This window comes from Pygoscelis adeliae, unplaced genomic scaffold (genome assembly GCF_000699105.1).
Source record: "Pygoscelis adeliae isolate BGI_AS28 unplaced genomic scaffold, ASM69910v1 Scaffold139, whole genome shotgun sequence".
Lineage (NCBI taxonomy): Eukaryota > Metazoa > Chordata > Aves > Sphenisciformes > Spheniscidae > Pygoscelis > Pygoscelis adeliae.
The window spans coordinates 1690519-1708801 of NW_008825613.1; the positions used below are offsets into that span (position 1 = coordinate 1690519).

Below are 18283 nucleotides of genomic sequence, written 5' to 3' on the forward strand. Positions count from 1 at the left end.
CTAAACAGCCCACTCCCGCCCAAGCAACCTGCCAGCCCAGCCATCCGCTGCCTGCTTATGTTTCTCTCTGCCTTTTTTTACTTTCGGTGTAGCTGGCAACAAGAATTTGAGTCGGCATGTGGCAGGCAGTCGTGCAGGGTTAGGAAGAATTTACCCACAAGATTATTAACATAGAAAAATCAGAGGGATTTGGTACTGTTTGGAGCTTCTGGCAGGTAGGAGAGGTCTGACAGTGTTGCTGAAATGCAAAAATGCCCTCAGTGATGCTTTCCCAAGCTCCAAAAGATCCCTGTGTGCAAAATAAAAGCTCTGAGATGCATGCATGGTGCAGATTTACGGCACAGCAACATGTACTTTTAACATAACAATCTCGTTACATCAGCCATGTAGGAATGTGTTAGTTCCTGCATCTTCCTGAGCACAGATGTTATCGTAGTTCATCTCCTGCAGGACAGATCCAGCAGATCAACATTTTGCAAAAGCAAGTGTGCAGCTGGATTTCCTACTGATGCAGAAGGCGTGAGAGATTTGAAGCGTGCAGGTTCATTTCTCCACGCAGAAATAGCAGTCTTGACTGTTGTGGTTTGCAACAAATTGCAAAATACCTGCTTTATGTTTTTTGGAGCGCTGCACTTGAGGAGCGTGTAATCGCCGGGCAGGCGTTACACTGCAGCAGGGGAGGTTTCGCTGCAGGGCTGAGCGATGGCAAGCTGTCAGGAAGATGAGTTTGGGCACTCGTGCTTTGCTGAGGGTCCTTGACCAGGCGACTCATAATTTCAGAGCAGTGCCAGAGCTCAGCCAGGAGTAAACAGAGCAGAAACACACCCGTGCGTCTTGGGAGAAGGGATTATTTTTGGCTGCTGGGTCTTCTGTGTGTGCTCACTTAGTCTCGCTGCCGAAGCCTGAACCCCTGGGGACAGGTGAAAATTAAACCGTGGTGGTGCTGTCTCACCTTTGCAAGCTCAAAATGCTCAAACAGACTTTTGACAACCCCCTGCAAAAAGCCAAAATGGAACAAAACACAAAAAATGAATCTTGAGCTACATACCTTTTATTTTCTGAGTCACCAGGATGTGTTGGGCTCAATCACTTTTTCAGGGTCAGGTCTAAAGAGGTTTTGGGTTTTTGGTTTTGTTTTGTTTTGCTGTGTTACCCGAGCTCTGCATTTCAGACAGCATCTCACCTGTCTCCTACACTCCAACTCCCAAATAATTGATTTTATCCTTTGAAACAACTGCAGAAGGGGGGAGCAATGTCAGGGACCTGCTCTGGTGGCTGCGGCAATGAAAATGGCAAGTGAGAGTCCTGGAGTGAGAAGATAGGTTGCTGGAGGTGGTTGAGACAACAGCCCTGAAAACCTTTTTAGCCCAGGACTTCCCATCAAGTCGAACAGTGGTGGCATGGGGTGGGAATCGGTCACTTTGGACCAGCTCTGGGGAATTGCTTCTCCCTCCCAGAGCTTCTTCCAGTGCAATCTCACAATCATGGCACCGACGTTGAGGCTTGCTGAGAGTTAACCTTGGAGGCAAGATTTATGACCATTATTATGATTATTTTGGACACAGCTATTCTTACCAGTACGTTAAAATGTTCTGGAGTGGGGTAGCTGTTCAGTGTGCCCGCAAGCAATTGCAGATGGCAAATTTGCAGGCATAAAGAGGCTAATTTTGGAGCCTTTTGCTAAAATGGAATTGAAAGTGGGCATGAAATTCTGAGTATAGTTATAAATCGCTGTGGTGGGAGATTAGTCTCTGCTGGGATGCTGTCCTCTCTGAAAGATAATAATAAAAACAGGTGAGGAGAGGAGGGTATTTTTTCTCTTCTGTTATAGAATAATTTTCATCCAGATTTCTGTGCAGGCAGAGCCCTCTATGGCATACAAAATACCAAGTCTCCACTGAATGCTTAATGCCTTTGCTGAATCATGTTAAAGTGTTAATGGCCCAGCAAGCAGAGGAAAAAGAAAAATCAGGCTATTTATATATAACACGTTTAAAAGTGACCTTTTACTTTATTGTCTCTCCTATTCCTCTTTTCTTTCTTCCTTGCCAAAATTTTTTTCTTGGACAAATGAAAGATGGTCACTTCCCTGCTGTGAAAATATTTATATAGCAAGATACAAATCATGGGAAAGCCCAGACCCGCTCTTGTACTGATGATATGAAACGGATAAACCTATGTTCATGAAGAATCTGGCTGGGGAGAAAATATTTATATCCTCTCTCCCTCTTGAGACTTTTTCTTTGGCTGCCTCAGTTGGAAACGTAATCCTCGCAATTAATAAGGTCTTATAGATGTTTTATGTGCAAAAAGTCTTTGTCGAAGTACCGTTGTTGGAGCTGCATGGCACAGACAGGCTGTTTAGTCTTTGTCTCAGCGGAGAGGCTGGGGCTGCTCTGCCCACAGCAGGTCAACGTTAGGAAGCACCGAAATTCAGGCCTCTGGCTCAGCATCGTGCCCGTCCCTTGTTTGCACCAGGAAGTGCACATGTACACGTTAGGTGGTGTTTTCTCTGCCTCCCATCCCACCATCTTCCCTGGCTGGGTCCCGGTCTCGCTCAGCTCAGCCCTGCTATGTCGCCGTTTCTTGCCCCAGCTGCAATTATTAGCAGCCATGTTATGTTAAACATGGCAAGTAAATTAGCACCTTAAGTTGCTTTTGTTTTGCAAGTGTAATTAAAATAATAGGCGAGTCTGCGTGTATTTTCAAATGCCGAAGAGGCAGGGAGTGTGCTGCCTGCATCTCTGCGTGGACTCCGTGTCCTCCCCTGCCTGCCTGTGGGTGTGTCAGTCACCTGGCAGCGGTCCTGTGGCAAAGCAAGTTGCCTCTGCCGCTGCCGGCAGTGATGGACGTGAAGGCATTGCCACCAGAAGGGCTCTGAGCAGAGGCAAATACGGTCTTCAAAAAATGAGTCTGTGCTGTTCAGACAGAAATCCAACTTACGCCAAAAGCAACTGTTTTCTTCGCTGTTTTCCCTTTTGTACCAAACTGCCAAAGTTTGCTGCAATGGCTCATGCAGATTTGTAATGAATTTGTTTCTCTCCCTTATATTAGTCCCAGCTGAGATTTTCTTTTGTACAGAGAGCAATGAGGTAACAAAAGTGTTTTGTTTTGCTTTGTTTTCATCAGGGATCAACCAACGTGGTTTACCAAGCCCATCATGTCAGCAGGAGTAAGAGAGGACAAGTCGTTGGTACCAGGGGTGGATTTCGAGGCTGCACAGTTTGGCTAACAGGTATTTTCATCTGGGTGTGAAAGCATGGCTTCATGGGTGAAACCCACTTGCGTACATGAGTGTGGCTCGGAGGTGAGGATTTGGGATCCGCAGGAAACGTCAGTGTTCCTTGTGAACTGGGAATTGCAAAACATGTATACATGGGAAACACAGACACGCGGTGCTGGTGCAGCAAGATATTCTCCCTGGCAGCTGCTGCCCATAACTAATGTTTTTATGAATTTCACAGCTGTTATCGGGCTCCTTTGAACATGTCAGAAGCTCTAAGGGTCTCACTTGTTGTTCCCACGTGTGTGGCTGAGGAAGCCTTGGCTCAAATCCCGCCAGTCCTTGGCAGTGAAATGTGCCCAGGGTTGTCTAAAACAGCATGCAGATGTTTTCATTCTGGGTCAGTGGGAAGTTTATTGGGACACCTAAGTTTACTGTGTTTAAAGTGACCTCATGAGCAGCACACAAGGCAGTTGTCTTGTCTGAAGGAGAAATACTGCCAGACAGCGAGTCGCAGTGGAAGCAATTCCTTGCGCAACCATTACGGGTTTCTTACATTATTTCTCATTTCATATGCCTTCCAATGTGTTGCCCTGCTCTTCTGCTTTGAAAATTAAACTCATTGTTTGGGGATTAGGGGCTGCTAGAAATGACAATTGCATTTATTTTGCTCCACTAATATTTACACAACTCTGTCGTTTGCTGCTTGTCCAGTTGTTTCTTTGCTTGTTAAATATTGGTATTTTCTTTGACTGCCGGAAGATGTTGAAAGATGTACTTGGAAGAGTTTGTAAAGCCATTCTGATTTGCCTTCATATCAGCTTATGTGTTAGATGCTGGATTAAAACACATTTCTGTTTTGTTCTCCTCTTTAATTTCGAAAAGAAGGCCAACGCCTAATCTGTTTTAAAATCATTTCTGAAGCCAAAAAACCTATTCAAGACAATTTCCTTCTTTTTCAAATACCACTGAAAGATCCTGTGTCTGAAAGGTTTGAGCTTCTCTGGCTGGTGATTATTCTTTGAAATAGACAGTGGTCTCCTAACTTTCTATCAATTTAATTTTAAGAGACTATATGGAAGGACATTTCATTGCGTGGACTGTATGGATTAAATGGAAGGGCATTTGAATGCCCTACATTGCTAGCTCAGGAGAGCTATCAGTTAGTCTGTTGTACTACAAAAAACGAAGGTGCAGCCAGCAGGATTCATCTCTGCCCAGCCAGGTTACCTCTCCAGCACAAACACGACTGTTCTGCATCAGACCAAAAGTCCACCTGGCCCGGGGTCTTGTCTCCATGAGTGCTCAATAGTAGGTGTCATGCAAAGGGTGTAAAAAGAGGTGAGCAGACGATGCTATCTCCATAGGAGATTCTCCAAGGCTAAGTGTTTCCTGAGACAGATGTGGTGTTTGGAGGTGTTCTCTCTCCTAAGTCAAGGTGCTCTTCCATCTCAAGGAGTTTTCAACACACGAATCCCCACCCAAGGGAAAGGAGGAGTTTGGTGCACTTGCCGCTTTCTGACACAGCCAGTAGCAAAGTGCTTTTTGTGAAAGCGGATGGAGCTGGGATGGGAAGCAGCCACCTCATTTTGAATTGTTGTCTTTCTGGCTGATGACTCTAGGAGACACAGGCAGCTGAAGATGTACTGCTTGTCTACCTAACCATCCTGCTTCTGCTTGCACGGATCTGTGGGTGCTGCTCCTGCAGAAGGAGGTGTCCGTGGATGCAGAGGGGCAATTGCTGCTGCTGGAGCCTGCCCCACCCCACACAGTTGCGGCAAGAACCTCTCCTTGGGTTCAGTCTGGGAGAGCAGTTGGCTGTTCACAGGGGGAACGGGAGGAGGAGGAAGAGGAAGATGCTGAGACTTACAGGCAACGGTACCCTTTCAAGCTTCCCCTACGTACTGGTACCTGTTTGTCCCACCGTGGCCCAGCAAGAGGTACTTTTTCAACACTGCTGGGTTGAACCCCTCCAGATGTTGGGATATAGCAGCTTTTCTCATGGCATTAACGCCACCCCTTCAATAAGAGGAGGATTGGCCAGGGCTCTGTGGTGGTAACTGTGTGCTAAAAAGATGTATCCAACTTCCCTACCTCATTCCTTCCTTAAAGCAACTTCAGACAGAAGGAGTTTCATTGCCAGTGTCCCAGAAGGTATTGCGTTACACTGTCATTTTCACTCTTTTGACCTCAAACCTGAACCTCACTTTTCTGTCTCCAACAGGCCTTTCTGGAGCTGGTAAGACAACCATTGGCTTTGCTCTGGAAGAGTACTTGGTCGCTCATGGCATCCCTTGCTATTCCCTGGATGGTGATAATGTTCGGCATGGCTTGAATAAAAACCTGGGTTTCTCAGCTGGGGACCGTGAGGAGAACATCCGCCGCATCGCAGAGGTGGCCAGGCTGTTTGCTGACGCTGGGCTTGTCTGCATAACTAGTTTCATTTCTCCTTTTGCAAAGGTAAACTCGCTGCATCATATTCTGCCTGTTTCTGGGCAGCCTTGATCTCATGATTGTTCTTAGGGAAGAGAGATTTATGTAGAGGACTTCCTGTATATGCCATCAGATGCTCCTTTTAACTTCTTCTCTATTCTTTTGTAAAACACCACCGATACACAGAACTACACGCAATCAGTACAAATTTCTGGAGGGCAGTTTGATGTGACCTCTTTGAATATATTCAGTATTACAAATTGATTAAAAGCTAAGAGGAGTTTAAAATCTCCTTACAGAGGCTCCTACTATTAACTTGTTAGGACTCAGAAAAGAGGCATAGAAACAATAGCCTGTCATAGTGCTATCACTACTCTGAAGAAGTATTGATTGTGTTTTTATGCTTCCTGAGAATACCAAGTAGCTGCCGCTATCAAGCCTATGCAAGCAGTTCCTTTTTTCGACACAGGGCAGATAATTATTCACATTCTGAAGTTCTGCTGTCCTGCTTAACAAAGAGATCTTCTTGATGTTTTGGATGGAAAAAGCTGAAAACAGATCAAAGTCGGAGATTTTTTTATTAATTTTTTTAAGTATCTTTAAAGAAAAGGGGGGAAGGGAGGTGAAAAACCCTTACTACAATTAGTGTAAATTTAATAAATTTATACCAGAGACAAATTTACCTGTGTTGAATTCCAGGGCACATCATATAGTAGGAAGGTGCTTGCTGCAATTTGGACACATATGATTTTCCTGTCTTTCTTCTAACAGGATCGTCAAAATGCACGGAAAATTCATGAGGCAGCTGGACTTCCTTTCTTTGAAATCTTCGTAGATGCTCCTCTAAATATTTGTGAAAGCAGAGATGTGAAGGGCCTGTACAAAAAGGCAAGAGCTGGAGAGATCAAAGGTATGGAAGACCAAGCTCTTATTTTGCCTTTTGCTTTCTGAAGTATTGGATAGCTTGTCGTTGCGGCTCTGCACATAGAGGTGGGTTACTAAATGCTGTCTGTAGTGCACGAGAGTATCCTGTTTCCCTAATTTTGCTGTCACAAGTGTCACTTGTAGTACCCAGTGTGGTTGAATGCTTGCTTGTTGTTTGTACAGCTTTGTTGGCTCTAGGGCACCGAGTATTACATTAGATAAATTTAGTTTGGGTTTAATTGTCTGTAGGATTCACGGGGATTGACTCAGAGTATGAGAAGCCTGAATCTCCTGAATTAGTGTTGAAAACGAATGTTGCATCGGTGTCTGAATGTATTCAGCAGGTTGTGGAGCTCCTCCAAACACAAGTAGGTCATTTTTATGCCACCGCCGCCGGCAGCTTCTACACCTGCTTTCAGATACTGAGTTTTTGGTGTGCATTTAAAAAACAGCACATTACTTACAATTGCTGTCTGTCTCTCTCTTTCAGACCATCGTGCCCCCTGGCTCGATTAAGGATGTTCTTGAGCTGTTTGTACCTGAAAATAAACTCAATAGTGTCCGAGCTGAAGCAGAGATGCTGCCATCCGTAGAGATTACTAAGGTATTGTCATGCGTGGCTGCTGTGATTCACTCATTATTTAGCTGTTCGAAGGGTAGAAGCTTTGATGGAGATGTTGCTAGAGGGGGCTCTGTTCCTCTGATGGCTGTGTCCTTTTGTGGCTGTGATTTATGGCGAGCTGAAGTGTGGTCCTGATCCTCAGCCATTTTCTGCCGTGTCTCCACCCTGTGCTGTAGCAAGCCAGGGCCATCAGTCTCCTTTGGTGTGTTAGTAGAGCCCCCCAAGCAGTTGTGCTATGAAAGTACGTGAGTCTGCCTTAAATAAAAAAACCAAACCAACCCCCCCATGGCTTTCTCCCCCTTTATCAATGTCCTATATTTGAAGCAAAACAAATGTAGAGCACTGTTGCAGCAGGAGGGAAGGAGAAGCAACCTCTGAGTGTGACCTGGTGACAGGAGTGCTGTTTGGGTTTGTTTTGCAGCTGGATCTGCAGTGGGTGCAGGTGCTGAGTGAAGGCTGGGCCACTCCGCTGACTGGCTTCATGCGCGAGGCGGAGTACTTGCAAGTGATCCATTTTGGCACCCTGCTGAATGGTACGAATCCTCACGCTTTGCATTAACGCTGGCCAGCAAGCCGCTGCGGGACGCGGTGCTTACCCTGCAGTGTCTTGGCAAGCAGCCGTATGGAAAAGCTTAATGCTCGGCCGTGTTGTCCTCCTCCTTTCTTCTCGCGTGTTAAATGTGAGGGCTCGTAAAGGACTGCAGGGGCCAGGAAGCCGTGCTCTGAAACGCACCAAAGGGTACGGAAGGTGACAAAGTTCACCGTGCTGTGGCTGGGGCCCTGGCTCACAGCTTTGACATCTCGCGCGGTGCCGATCAAACATTTTGGCAGCCGTTGTGTAGCTCTTTTCATGCTCGGTTATACCAGGGTAAATAAAGATGGAAAGCCAAAGCCAAGTAAGCAGGGAGGCTGCCAGGCTGAATTTGAGGTGGGAAGAGAAGACAGCTGTTCCTCAGAAACAGGAGCAGAGCCTGATTTCGCTTTTTTCCCCCCTGTTTTCCTTCTTATCCATTACCATAACTTGAAATAAATCAGATTTATTATTAGCAATCATTAGCAACATATTAGAGGTGCTTCATCCCTGGAAAAGGCAGAGTATTCAGGCAGTGATCGTCTACAGCTGAGACCAGGGCGGTAGATATTTCTGTCCTGTTTCTCAGCTGTAGATGCCGTCACTGTGACTTCACATGCACGCAGGGCACTCACTTTGGGTTTTGTAGACCTGATAGCGATCTCTGGCCTCGGTTATTTGGAATCTTGGCAAGTGAGTCCCTTTGAGTCTTGCCCTCCTTCTAGAGGATCCCATGGTCATGCAGGGCAGTGACTTGCTGCTGTTAGTAGGATTTGGGCACTGTGCAGCAGATGCAAAGCTCAGGACTGCTCGCTTTGGACTGGAGGAATGTCTGTGTAGGGGCTTCTGCTTTCAGACACATCGTAGCCTTTTACCTCCTGCCTAGTGTGCAAACAGTGTTCAAAAGCACATGTCCTTGTTATCAGACCCCAATCTGTGGTCTTTGAGCTGCCTGTTGTGCCTGATGAGGTCACAGAGGCGCCCCGTAATGACCACGTTGCTCCAGAGCTCCGCACTTTGTGTCGGAGGCTTGTCTCAGCGAGCATCTGTTTTTGGGGCACTCCCCCAAACTTGTCATCACTGAGCACAGCTCCTCCAAGGTCTGCAGGCATATGGTCAAGATTTGTAGAGCTCCGCAGGGTCAGGAACAAGCCCATGACACTTGCTTTTAGGGGGGGATGAACTCTCCAGAGCAAGGTCTTTGCAGTAGAGGGCATCAACATCAGTCCCTGGTCCACCTTGTTCCACGGAGGTCTCCAAACTCAATGTCTGCCTGGTCAGGCCTGCAGGGTGACATCTGGGCAGGAAGGAGAACTTTGCTGGTTTTGCTTGGATGAGCTTTAGGAAACGGTGGAGGGTTTCCATCTCATGGTGCCGAGGCTGGGGTGTGGCGTTGCCAAAGAGAGGTTTGAGGCTGGTCTTTCCAGAGTCGTTGGCCCAACCCTTTTGCCCTGGGGTGCAGATGATGTTTTTGGCAGCTCCAGCTGTGCCTGGAAGGGCTGTGATCGTTTTGCTGGACTTGTGCAAGTTAGCGCTCCTCTCACTCGGACTTTGAGCAGTAAATCCCACCTTGATATTACCAACAGTTGGGTGGATGAGCTGCTTTGTGGAGGGGCATGATGGCCACCAGGAAGAAAGGTGGATCTGCACGTCATAGGGCAGCAGGAGTGCCGCAGAGTCTCCAAGCGCTCTGCCCTCCGCACCAGCAACGCGTGCCTCTGTCGGGACCGGGTGACAGCGAAAGTGTAGGTGTTGTACATCACTCCCAGCCAGTGCAACCCGTGTTGGATGGGTGAGCGCCGGAGAGGCTGGGACAGCACCGTGGAGGACCTCGGCCCTGCCAGCAGACACCCTGCCTGCAGTTAGGCGATGCTTGCCGGAGGTTTTAAATGAGCGGCTTTGGTTCTTGAAACAGCTACTGTGACTGGTGCCTGTGAGTGTTAATTATCTTAATTGTGTTTGTATTCTCCCAGGAAGGAATCGCTCTGTAGCTGGTATGTATGTAACTGTTCTTAGGTTGTACAGAAATTACTTCAATTTAGATTTTTTTACTTTAAAGTAATTTTTTTGAGATTTACAAAAAAAAAGAAAATTATTAAGACTAGACACAACCATGGCCTGTTTATGATTCAGCCAGTTACGAAGCGTAACATGGCACATCCCGTGTCCTACCAGCTGGTCTTCACAAAAATCCCAGTCATGTAATTTTGTAATTACCTTCTCTGGAGTGATTTTTTTTTTTTTTTTTTAACTCTGCATCTTGCATTTGGAAATGGAGCATGGAGATCCTCAGCTTCAGCATCATTTGTTGGTTTCATAATTCAGCTTTTTCCATGCTGACTTTATTGACTGATCACTGGTTAATATGATTTAAATGTATGAAGTTGATACTGATTGGCTCCCATGTGACTATAGTTACGATTAATCACGAAGGTGCTTGAAAATTGCTGTCTGGCAGATGAATGATACCTAGTTGTAAATTGAAAGTAAATGCAAACATTTTAATAAAGATTTTTTAAAAATCTACATCATAGTCAAAATCCTCAAATTAAGACTCTCAAGGGTCCAAAATTATTTCAGTCAGATCAGAACAAATTGAATCAGTGATTTGTTCATTCTTGTTTGTGAATGGAAACCCACGGGAGAGACTGATTCTTCTATATTAATACCGGGATATCCAAGGAGAAATGGGAGTACCTTAGTGGAGGACTGGGAAATTGGGGGAGTGAGGATAAAACCAACATGACTTCGAGGTATTTAGGGACAACAGTAAAATTAGAAACTACACATGCAAATGTGGACTCGATGTATACACACAGAAAATAGATTAAAAATGGACTCTGCAGAGATATAAAGGAGGAGGAGTAACAGTATAGAGATATCCAGAAAAAAAACAAAGAAACAAAGCAGAGCGTGACGGTGTTTTCCCTGTTGGAAGAGGTGGTTCAGGAGGTGTGCAGGGAATGAGATGCCCCAGGGAACACCAAGCCGGAGCTGTCTTAATAGGGGTTGTTCTCTGGGTGGAGGAGGTTATATCCAGGGTTGCATTTTCCAAGTACGTTTAAATTTTTCAAAGAGACTTTACAACAAGCTAACTGGAGAAGAACCAATCTTTCCAGGGAGATAGAGAGTGCAGAAAGTCATGAAATGCTCCAGGTGTCTTTGAGACATCTCTGGCCCAAAGATAAGGACCTTCCGTATTCCACTAACACGGCTAGTTATTAGTGGTGCAGAAAAAAATGGGGGAGTGAACAAATTTACATAACTGATGGTGAATCCCCGAGCTAGTCCTGGAAAATTTGGCTCTCCAAAGGGAGAACGTGTGTCCCTGAAAACCTCTGTTTACTTGGTGCCCAAGACCAGTGCCCAAGGCTGGAGGACGTTAAAATCCTCCTCCTCTCTTGCCAGACGGCGTTGTCAACCTGAGCATCCCCATCGTGCTGCCGATCTCCACGGAGGACAAGGAGCGGCTGGAGGGCTGCGAGGCGCTGGCGCTCAGCTACGCAGGACGGAGAGTGGCAGTCCTGAAGAGCCCCGAGTACTTCGAGCACAGGAAGGAGGAGCGCTGCGCCCGCATCTGGGGTACCACCTGCACAAAGCACCCACACATCAAAGTAGGTTTGTCCCCTTGCTGCTCAGGGAAACCTGGCCAGGATGGGAAATGTGGGCAGGGAATGGAGAACCAAACCTTTTAAAGGTTTTGAGGGCTGTGGGCGTCCTGTCTGCTCTTCAAGCCCAACTCCTCACTGGGAACCATCGCGTCCCAAGCAGGCAGGACTGAATTTTTAGGCTCGTGAGTTAATGCTGCACTTGCTGCTTAGCAAGAGCATCAGATAACAAGCACAAGATGAAAGGGAAGATGAGCATGCTGCTGAGGAGCTGCTCCTTTCATTCACTCATCTTCACCAGTGTGCCTACATCCAAACGTTTTTAGCACAACCACCAACTTAGCCCCCAAAGTTTTCCTGCGCTTGGGGTGTGATGATCTCAGTGATGCTACCAAATGCTAATGCTGCAGCTTGCAGACTCATGCTCCTTTTAGCTAAGTTTTACTCCTCAATTTGGCTGTTTCATACAGGCAGCCAACAATGGTGTTACAGTTTTACAGCTTATCTCTTCCCACTTACTCTCTGGCAGTACAAAGAACATCATCCCTTAGAAAGGGAGAGCTCCAGGTGACACCAAGTGTCTTGAGCTGCCTGCTTAAAAAGGCTAAAGCTGTGATAATTCTTTTCCCCTACCTTAAAATAAATCTTTTAATTATTCACAGCAGTTGTTCACCTTGCAGTAGGCTTATTCCTCCTGCATGTTCCCAGGAGGAAAGAGCGAAGAGTGAGGTGGAGGAAGGTCTTGTGTCATAACTTGTAGACCCCCGGCTGCCGGAGAGGAGTCCAGCACCCACCTGGGTGCAGTGGTGGGGACTCGGTGGCTGATGTCTTGCTTTACGGGGTTGCGCTGTTCATGACGTTCACTTCACGTGGTCACTGTAAGAATGTTTTCCACCTATAATGTGCTGAACATAAAGGGAAGATCACCCTACAAGTGCAGTAAAGCCTAACACTTTTCAAAGGAGACTGGGAAAGGGAAAAGATATTTTGCTGTCCCCTCCATAATGCATGTGTGCGTAATTCACAGATGGTGATGGAGAGCGGAGACTGGCTGGTCGGTGGAGACCTCCTTGTGCTGGAGAAAATCAAATGGAACGACGGGCTGGACCAGTACCGCCTGACACCGCTCGGTCTCAAGCAGAAGTTCGCAGAAATGAACGCTGGTGAGTACCCTGGGTTAGCACCGGTGACACTGCTCTTCTTGCCCTAACTGGCACCGGGAGATTTCTGTGATCTGTGATTACTTGCTCTCAAGCTCACAGCACTTGACAAATTGCTTCTGTACGCTCCCAAAATGGGACTATTCGGGTGGGGCGAGCAGTAAAAGGGATGCAGGGCTTGGCACAAAAAAGCAGCGCAGGGTCTCCTTGGTTAAGGACGGTTCTTGTGATGGGCTGTGTCCTCAATGGGCGTCTCCGAGCATGGGACTGAAAAGCGTCGAGCGTCCTGCTCATGTCCTCCCTGGAGGGTCAGAGCCTCTCTTTCTGCACCCTGGGCATTTAAAGCCCTGTGCTGATGCGCTTGGCCTTCACGCATGGGGGACAGGTCAGGTGTCTTCTCCCAGGTGTCTGTTCCAGCAGGCTGGCAGGTGTCGGACACCTACCCTCACTTTGGGGCGAAAGCGTTGGCCTTCCTGAAGGTGCCATCAAGCTTGGAGAGGTGGCAGGTCACTTAAGAAGTCAGGGAACTTGGTGGAGGCATCCAGTGGCATCTAAAAACATTATAGGAAAGCTGATAGGACTGAAATCAGCCCCAAAGGAAGGATGTGCAATGAAAATAAACTTGGCAGAGTGATGAAGAGGCACTGTACATGTATGAAACACTCATCTAAGTTATTTAAGGTCTCGCTCATGTGAAGATAGGACACACATCTTACGACATACATATCTTATGACTTGAAATTATAGTGTGTAAATGAAGTCTGGTGGTCAGCGCAAGCCTGTGACCCTCTGAATCTTTCCCTTTTAGATGCTGTCTTTGCATTTCAGCTGCGCAACCCTGTCCACAATGGGCACGCCCTGCTCATGCAGGACACGCGGCGCCAGCTTTTGGAGAGGGGTTACAAAAACCCCGTGCTTCTCCTGCACCCCCTGGGAGGATGGACCAAAGATGACGATGTCCCGCTGGAGTGGCGGATGAAGCAGCATGCAGCGGTGCTGGAGGAGCAAGTCCTGGACCCCAAGTCAACCATCGTTGCCATCTTCCCCTCTCCCATGCTCTACGCTGGCCCCACAGAGGTAACGTAGCTGTCAGCTGCTGACTGCGACAAGGCGTGAAGCCTGTCCATGGGGCTGCCGGCTGTCAGCCTGCCCGCGTGGCTCCAGAAAGCTGCAGGGCAGGGAGTCGGTAGCCGTTGCCTCGCTATTAACTCCCTTGATGGTTCACCTGCAGCTTGCTGTGGCAGCCGTCTCCCAGCAGAGCTCGGCTCCATGGGCTCCTGTGCTTTTACAAGCTGTGTGGAGAGCTGGGGAGAAGGGGGCTAGAAACAGACTTCACCACTGTGACCATTTTCTCTGTCCGGCAGGGACACTCATTTGTTTTCTCCCAGTGGTTTCCCTTCTGTCCCTAAATTGGTGGGATGAAAGCAATAGACACTGAACCTCTCCTGAAAGAGGAAGGAGAGGGATGTGTGGGCAGCCTTTGCCTGTGTGGAGCTCAAGGACTGGTGGGCATTGTCTTTGCATGTTCAAAAAGCAAACCGCTACCTCCATTTGCTGCCAGATTGGAACAAGACCAGATCCCATCCCCAGTGTTTTCCTTGAAATATGTGTCCTTAGAAGAACTGTGATGTTGCATCAGGTCCAAGCAGTGGAAGACGAGTCTGGGCGGCACTATAAGAAACTGCAGCAAGGCTGCTGACGCGTCTCCTTCCTTCCTTCCTTCCTTCCTTCCTTCAGACGTGTGGATCGCCAGGATCTCTTTTGCAGCCCAGGGCAGGCGGCTCAGTTGCTGCTCAGCCCTCAGCCAGTGCTCCTTGTGTCTCTCTCTTTTGCAGGTGCAGTGGCACTGCCGAGCTCGCATGATTGCTGGGGCCAATTTCTACATCGTGGGGCGTGACCCGGCAGGCATGCCTCACCCCGAGACCAAGAAGGACCTCTATGAGCCTACGCAGGGAGGGAAGGTCCTCAGCATGGCGCCAGGCCTAACCTCGGTGGAAATCATCCCCTTCCGGGTGGCTGCTTACAATAAACTGAAAAGGGCCATGGATTTTTATGACCCGAAAAGGTAACACAGGCAGCAGCGTCGCTGTTTCTTTAGCCTACACAGCACATGCAGTTTGCAATTGCGTCTGGCTTGCAAGCTTGCTAGGGGAGAGGGAAAAGCAGTTGTTGTTCCTCTTAAGGAGAGGAACGGGGGAAGAACCTGTGAAAGCCACCTGCTTTCCCCTCCAAGAGCTGACACCAGGTCAAGGATGGGTTGCACAAAACTAAAGCTGCGCCTTTGTAGCCAGGGAGGATAAGAAACAGTTTGAGGACTAAGTGGCAGTAGAAATACAGCCTCTCGCAGCTGAAGAAGTGTGTTACGTACAACTCCAGCTCCTCTCAAAAGAGCAACCCCATTGCTGCCATTCATAAACCCAGGCGTGAAGCCACAGACAGGTGCTGCCGGTGCCAGGAGGTTTCCGACCAGACACTTGGCACGGCCCAAGAGCTGCGCTGGGGACGACTCAGGCTGGTTCTGCTGATTTCACCTCTGTCTCTGTTTTGCCGTAGGCATGATGATTTTGACTTCATCTCGGGAACACGCATGAGGAAGCTTGCTCGCGAAGGTGAAAACCCACCAGACGGCTTCATGGCCCCCAAAGCTTGGAAAGTCCTAACCGAGTACTACCAGTCACTGGAAAAAAAGAATTAACACTACTCCTCCTCCCTAGAAATACTTGTATTAAGAGTGAGCAATGATTGATTGATTCCCTATGACACAGATCAGTTACTTGGCATTTCCAGTGCTCTGACTGTAGGATTTTCCTGCCTGGGTCAGAGTGTTTTTTACTAATCAGAAATACTTTGACCTGGTCCTTCTCCCCTTGAAGCTGCTGGGAGTGTTCCCGTGGAGCTGGAAGGGGAGGGCAGCAGGCCCTTCGTCCCCAGCTGAGCGCAGCTGCAGGAAGCCCAGCACGGCCTCTGTATGGGCTATCCGGATCGTTTTGGTGCTGCCAGAGCTGCACACTGGCCCCTGGTGCAGAGCTGGGACCTCGGCACTGGGTTAAAAACGTGTCTGTCCCCTGTGTGGAGCAGAAATGAAGAAGCCTTTCCGCTACCCCTTGCCCAGCACTGCTTGAAGAGGCAGGAGCAGCTGCTGAAGCGAGGAGTGGTTGCTGCTGCCAGGGTGGGAGAGGGAAACAGGCACTCGATTCTCGGATCCAGTTGCTGCCCTCCAGGTTGTGCCTTAGATAATTTTTGCTAACAAACAGCGGGATTTTTTTAATGCCCTTTTTTTTAAAAGGATTTTTTAAAATCAGCTTTGACCATCACCAGTTCCTTGTGGCTGAGTTAATTGCTCACTGTTCTTCCTTGCTTCCTCCTGCTTGATCTCTCTGGTCAAAACAAAACCTGGGCTGAGTGTTACTCGTACTCTGAGTTTGACTTTCTGTGGGGACTCTACCGTGGTGATCCCTGTGCTCACAGCCTGGTGGGCCCACGGGCAGGGGAAGCTGTCCTGGGAGGCACCATAAAGCCCGGGAGGTCTCTGAGAAAGCTCAGGGCAGCAAGCAAAAACTGAAGATGCTGTTTACGTGCTTTTGTGGGTATTCTCCCACCTGGCATGATCCCCCTTTCCTCTGCCCGCGTTCCTCCCATCCGAAAGTCAAATTAAAGGCAAAACGGCAAAATCACAGTGTGAGGTGGGTCTGAGCGGCTGTACCCGGTAAACCAGGTGAGAGATGGCTCAAGCGCTTGCCCTCAGGCTGTACCCCGTGTGGGTACAGGTGACCCGATTTTAGTTTTTATCTGCGGGATGGTGAAGCTGGCTCAGGCTGGGGGACGGCCAGAAGATGGCGGAAAAGTCCTTGGGCCGCCCCCAGCCACATGGGGTGCTGCTGTGCGAGGGGTGATGGTGCCAAGCTGAGAGCTGGTGGCTGGTGGAAAGTTACTGCAGCCCTTATCTTCTCCTCCACGCCTCCCCAGCCCCTGACATGGACTTTGCCGTCGTGCGTGAAGCTTTTCCGCTGACTTGCAGCTCTTGCGGTGACCTCCAATGGGGCTGAGCAGCGCGACTCAACACCGAAGCTTTACCTGGCTGTGTCTGCGTCTCACCCCGAGTACGTCGCGCTGGGACTGGTGCGTGTCTCAGTGGTGGTTGAGGTTTGAGCGCAATGCACTGCACAGCTGGGAGCCCCTCAGCCGCCGGCCTGTGCCTTGTCGTCCTGCCTGCGGTCAGCGGAGGCTTTCCCAGGGAAAGGGCTGATCCTGCGGCCCTGCTGTGCCAGCAGCGAGGTGTACGCTGCCTCCCTGGCCATCGTGCTCAGGTGTTTTTAGCGGGGGGGAGGGAGGAAATACAGCTATGCACTTGTTAGTTATTGCAACAACCTGAATTGATGATTTTTGTACTCGTCCTTTTTTTAGTAGATGCCCCAGGACCAGTCAGAATGTGTTTCAAATGAAATGGAAATGGCATTCTCCTCCTCTTACACTTCAGTTTTAATTACAAATGGATCTACGCTCAGTAAAAACAATTACGCTTCTGCTTGTAACTTAGGATAGTGAGCTACATTGCAAGCTAAAACCTGTTTTGCTATGGCCATGGTACAGGGTCCAAGGCTTACGTATGCAATTGGGAATATTTTTGCTAAAAAGTGTTTTTCATTTGTCAACTGTTTTGGGGTGTTTTTTTTGTAATTTTTTTTTTTTTAAGTATTCCAAACAAAGAGCCCAAAGCTGTATTATACCTCAAGAAAAATGCTGCAACACCCATGTTAGCAGCTGAAAGCACACTAGCACCAGTGCCTTTTACACTCAGGCCCTCTGGCAGGGACCTGGAAGACAAAAGCAATGCTCCCATTTATGCTTGTGATATTTGTCATTTTTAAGTAGTGAAATAGTGCTGTTGCTGCTCATCATAAAATAATCAAAACGGTTAAAAAAAACCCCTGCAGTAAATCCAAATGGTTACAGCGAAACACAAATGTTGTATTATCCTTTTAAAATAGTGTAGTGTACTGATTACCTCTGATTAAAAGAGTATGTGGACTAGTTTGGGGTTTTTTATCCTATATTTATTAAAGACATGAGACTGGAATTTGTACCTCAACTGATACATCTCATGATTTAATATATTCTGAACTTGATACTCTGCTACAAAACACTCACTTTTAGTACAAATAAATATTTATATGTGTAACTAATTCTCACTTTGTAATTTTTTTTTGGAAAATTACAACCATGTGGTTCATCTGGGGCTGTGACAGGTCTGTAGCAGTAGGAGCCCTACCCCGTTCCAGCCTTGCGTGCTCAGTGCCTTGGGTAGGGCGATGGCTGGACCAGCCAGCAGCAAGGCTGACCATGGAGCCTGTTTTCTTCTTGGAAATCTCAACTCATTTACCTTTTTGCTGTCTGGGCTGTGCAGTGTTGACCAAGTCACATTTAACAAGCATAGTAACTGCACTGTCTTCTGCTGCCCTGCATTTCTGTGCTGTTTAACCAGCACTTAAGCACCTTCTAGCTGCTAAAACCCTGCAGAAATAGGGGATGATGCTGCATCACTTGGTCTCTTCCCAATGGACCTGCTGTAAACAGGCTGTGGGTCTTGGGGAGCGCCACAGCCCGCGGTTCCCAGCTTGGGGAGAGACAAAGGGAGAGCTTGCCAGCCCTGCCAGCTTCTGTTTGATGGAGATAGAGGCCCTTTGCTGCTGGCCTGCGTCTGCCCTGGCGCAGGGCTGGACGCTGGCTGCAGGAGTGTGGGCT

The 18283-nt window shown here is 48.1% G+C and overlaps 1 protein-coding gene across 1 annotated transcript in view; it reads left to right on the forward strand.

Annotated features, from left to right (window-relative positions):
• Positions 1-15382, forward strand: part of PAPSS2 (3'-phosphoadenosine 5'-phosphosulfate synthase 2) — an 18315-nt gene extending 2933 nt beyond the window's left edge. Inside the window, exons 2-13 of the mRNA XM_009332777.1 lie at positions 3130-3235; positions 5448-5683; positions 6428-6566; positions 6830-6948; positions 7071-7184; positions 7624-7735; positions 9747-9767; positions 11182-11387; positions 12409-12544; positions 13350-13618; positions 14377-14606; positions 15095-15382. Coding sequence (XP_009331052.1) covers positions 3130-3235; positions 5448-5683; positions 6428-6566; positions 6830-6948; positions 7071-7184; positions 7624-7735; positions 9747-9767; positions 11182-11387; positions 12409-12544; positions 13350-13618; positions 14377-14606; positions 15095-15236 — 1830 coding nt within the window. The 3' untranslated portion in view covers positions 15237-15382. The remainder of the gene's footprint in view (positions 1-3129; positions 3236-5447; positions 5684-6427; positions 6567-6829; positions 6949-7070; positions 7185-7623; positions 7736-9746; positions 9768-11181; positions 11388-12408; positions 12545-13349; positions 13619-14376; positions 14607-15094) is intronic.
• The last annotated feature ends 2901 nt before the right edge of the window (positions 15383-18283 follow it).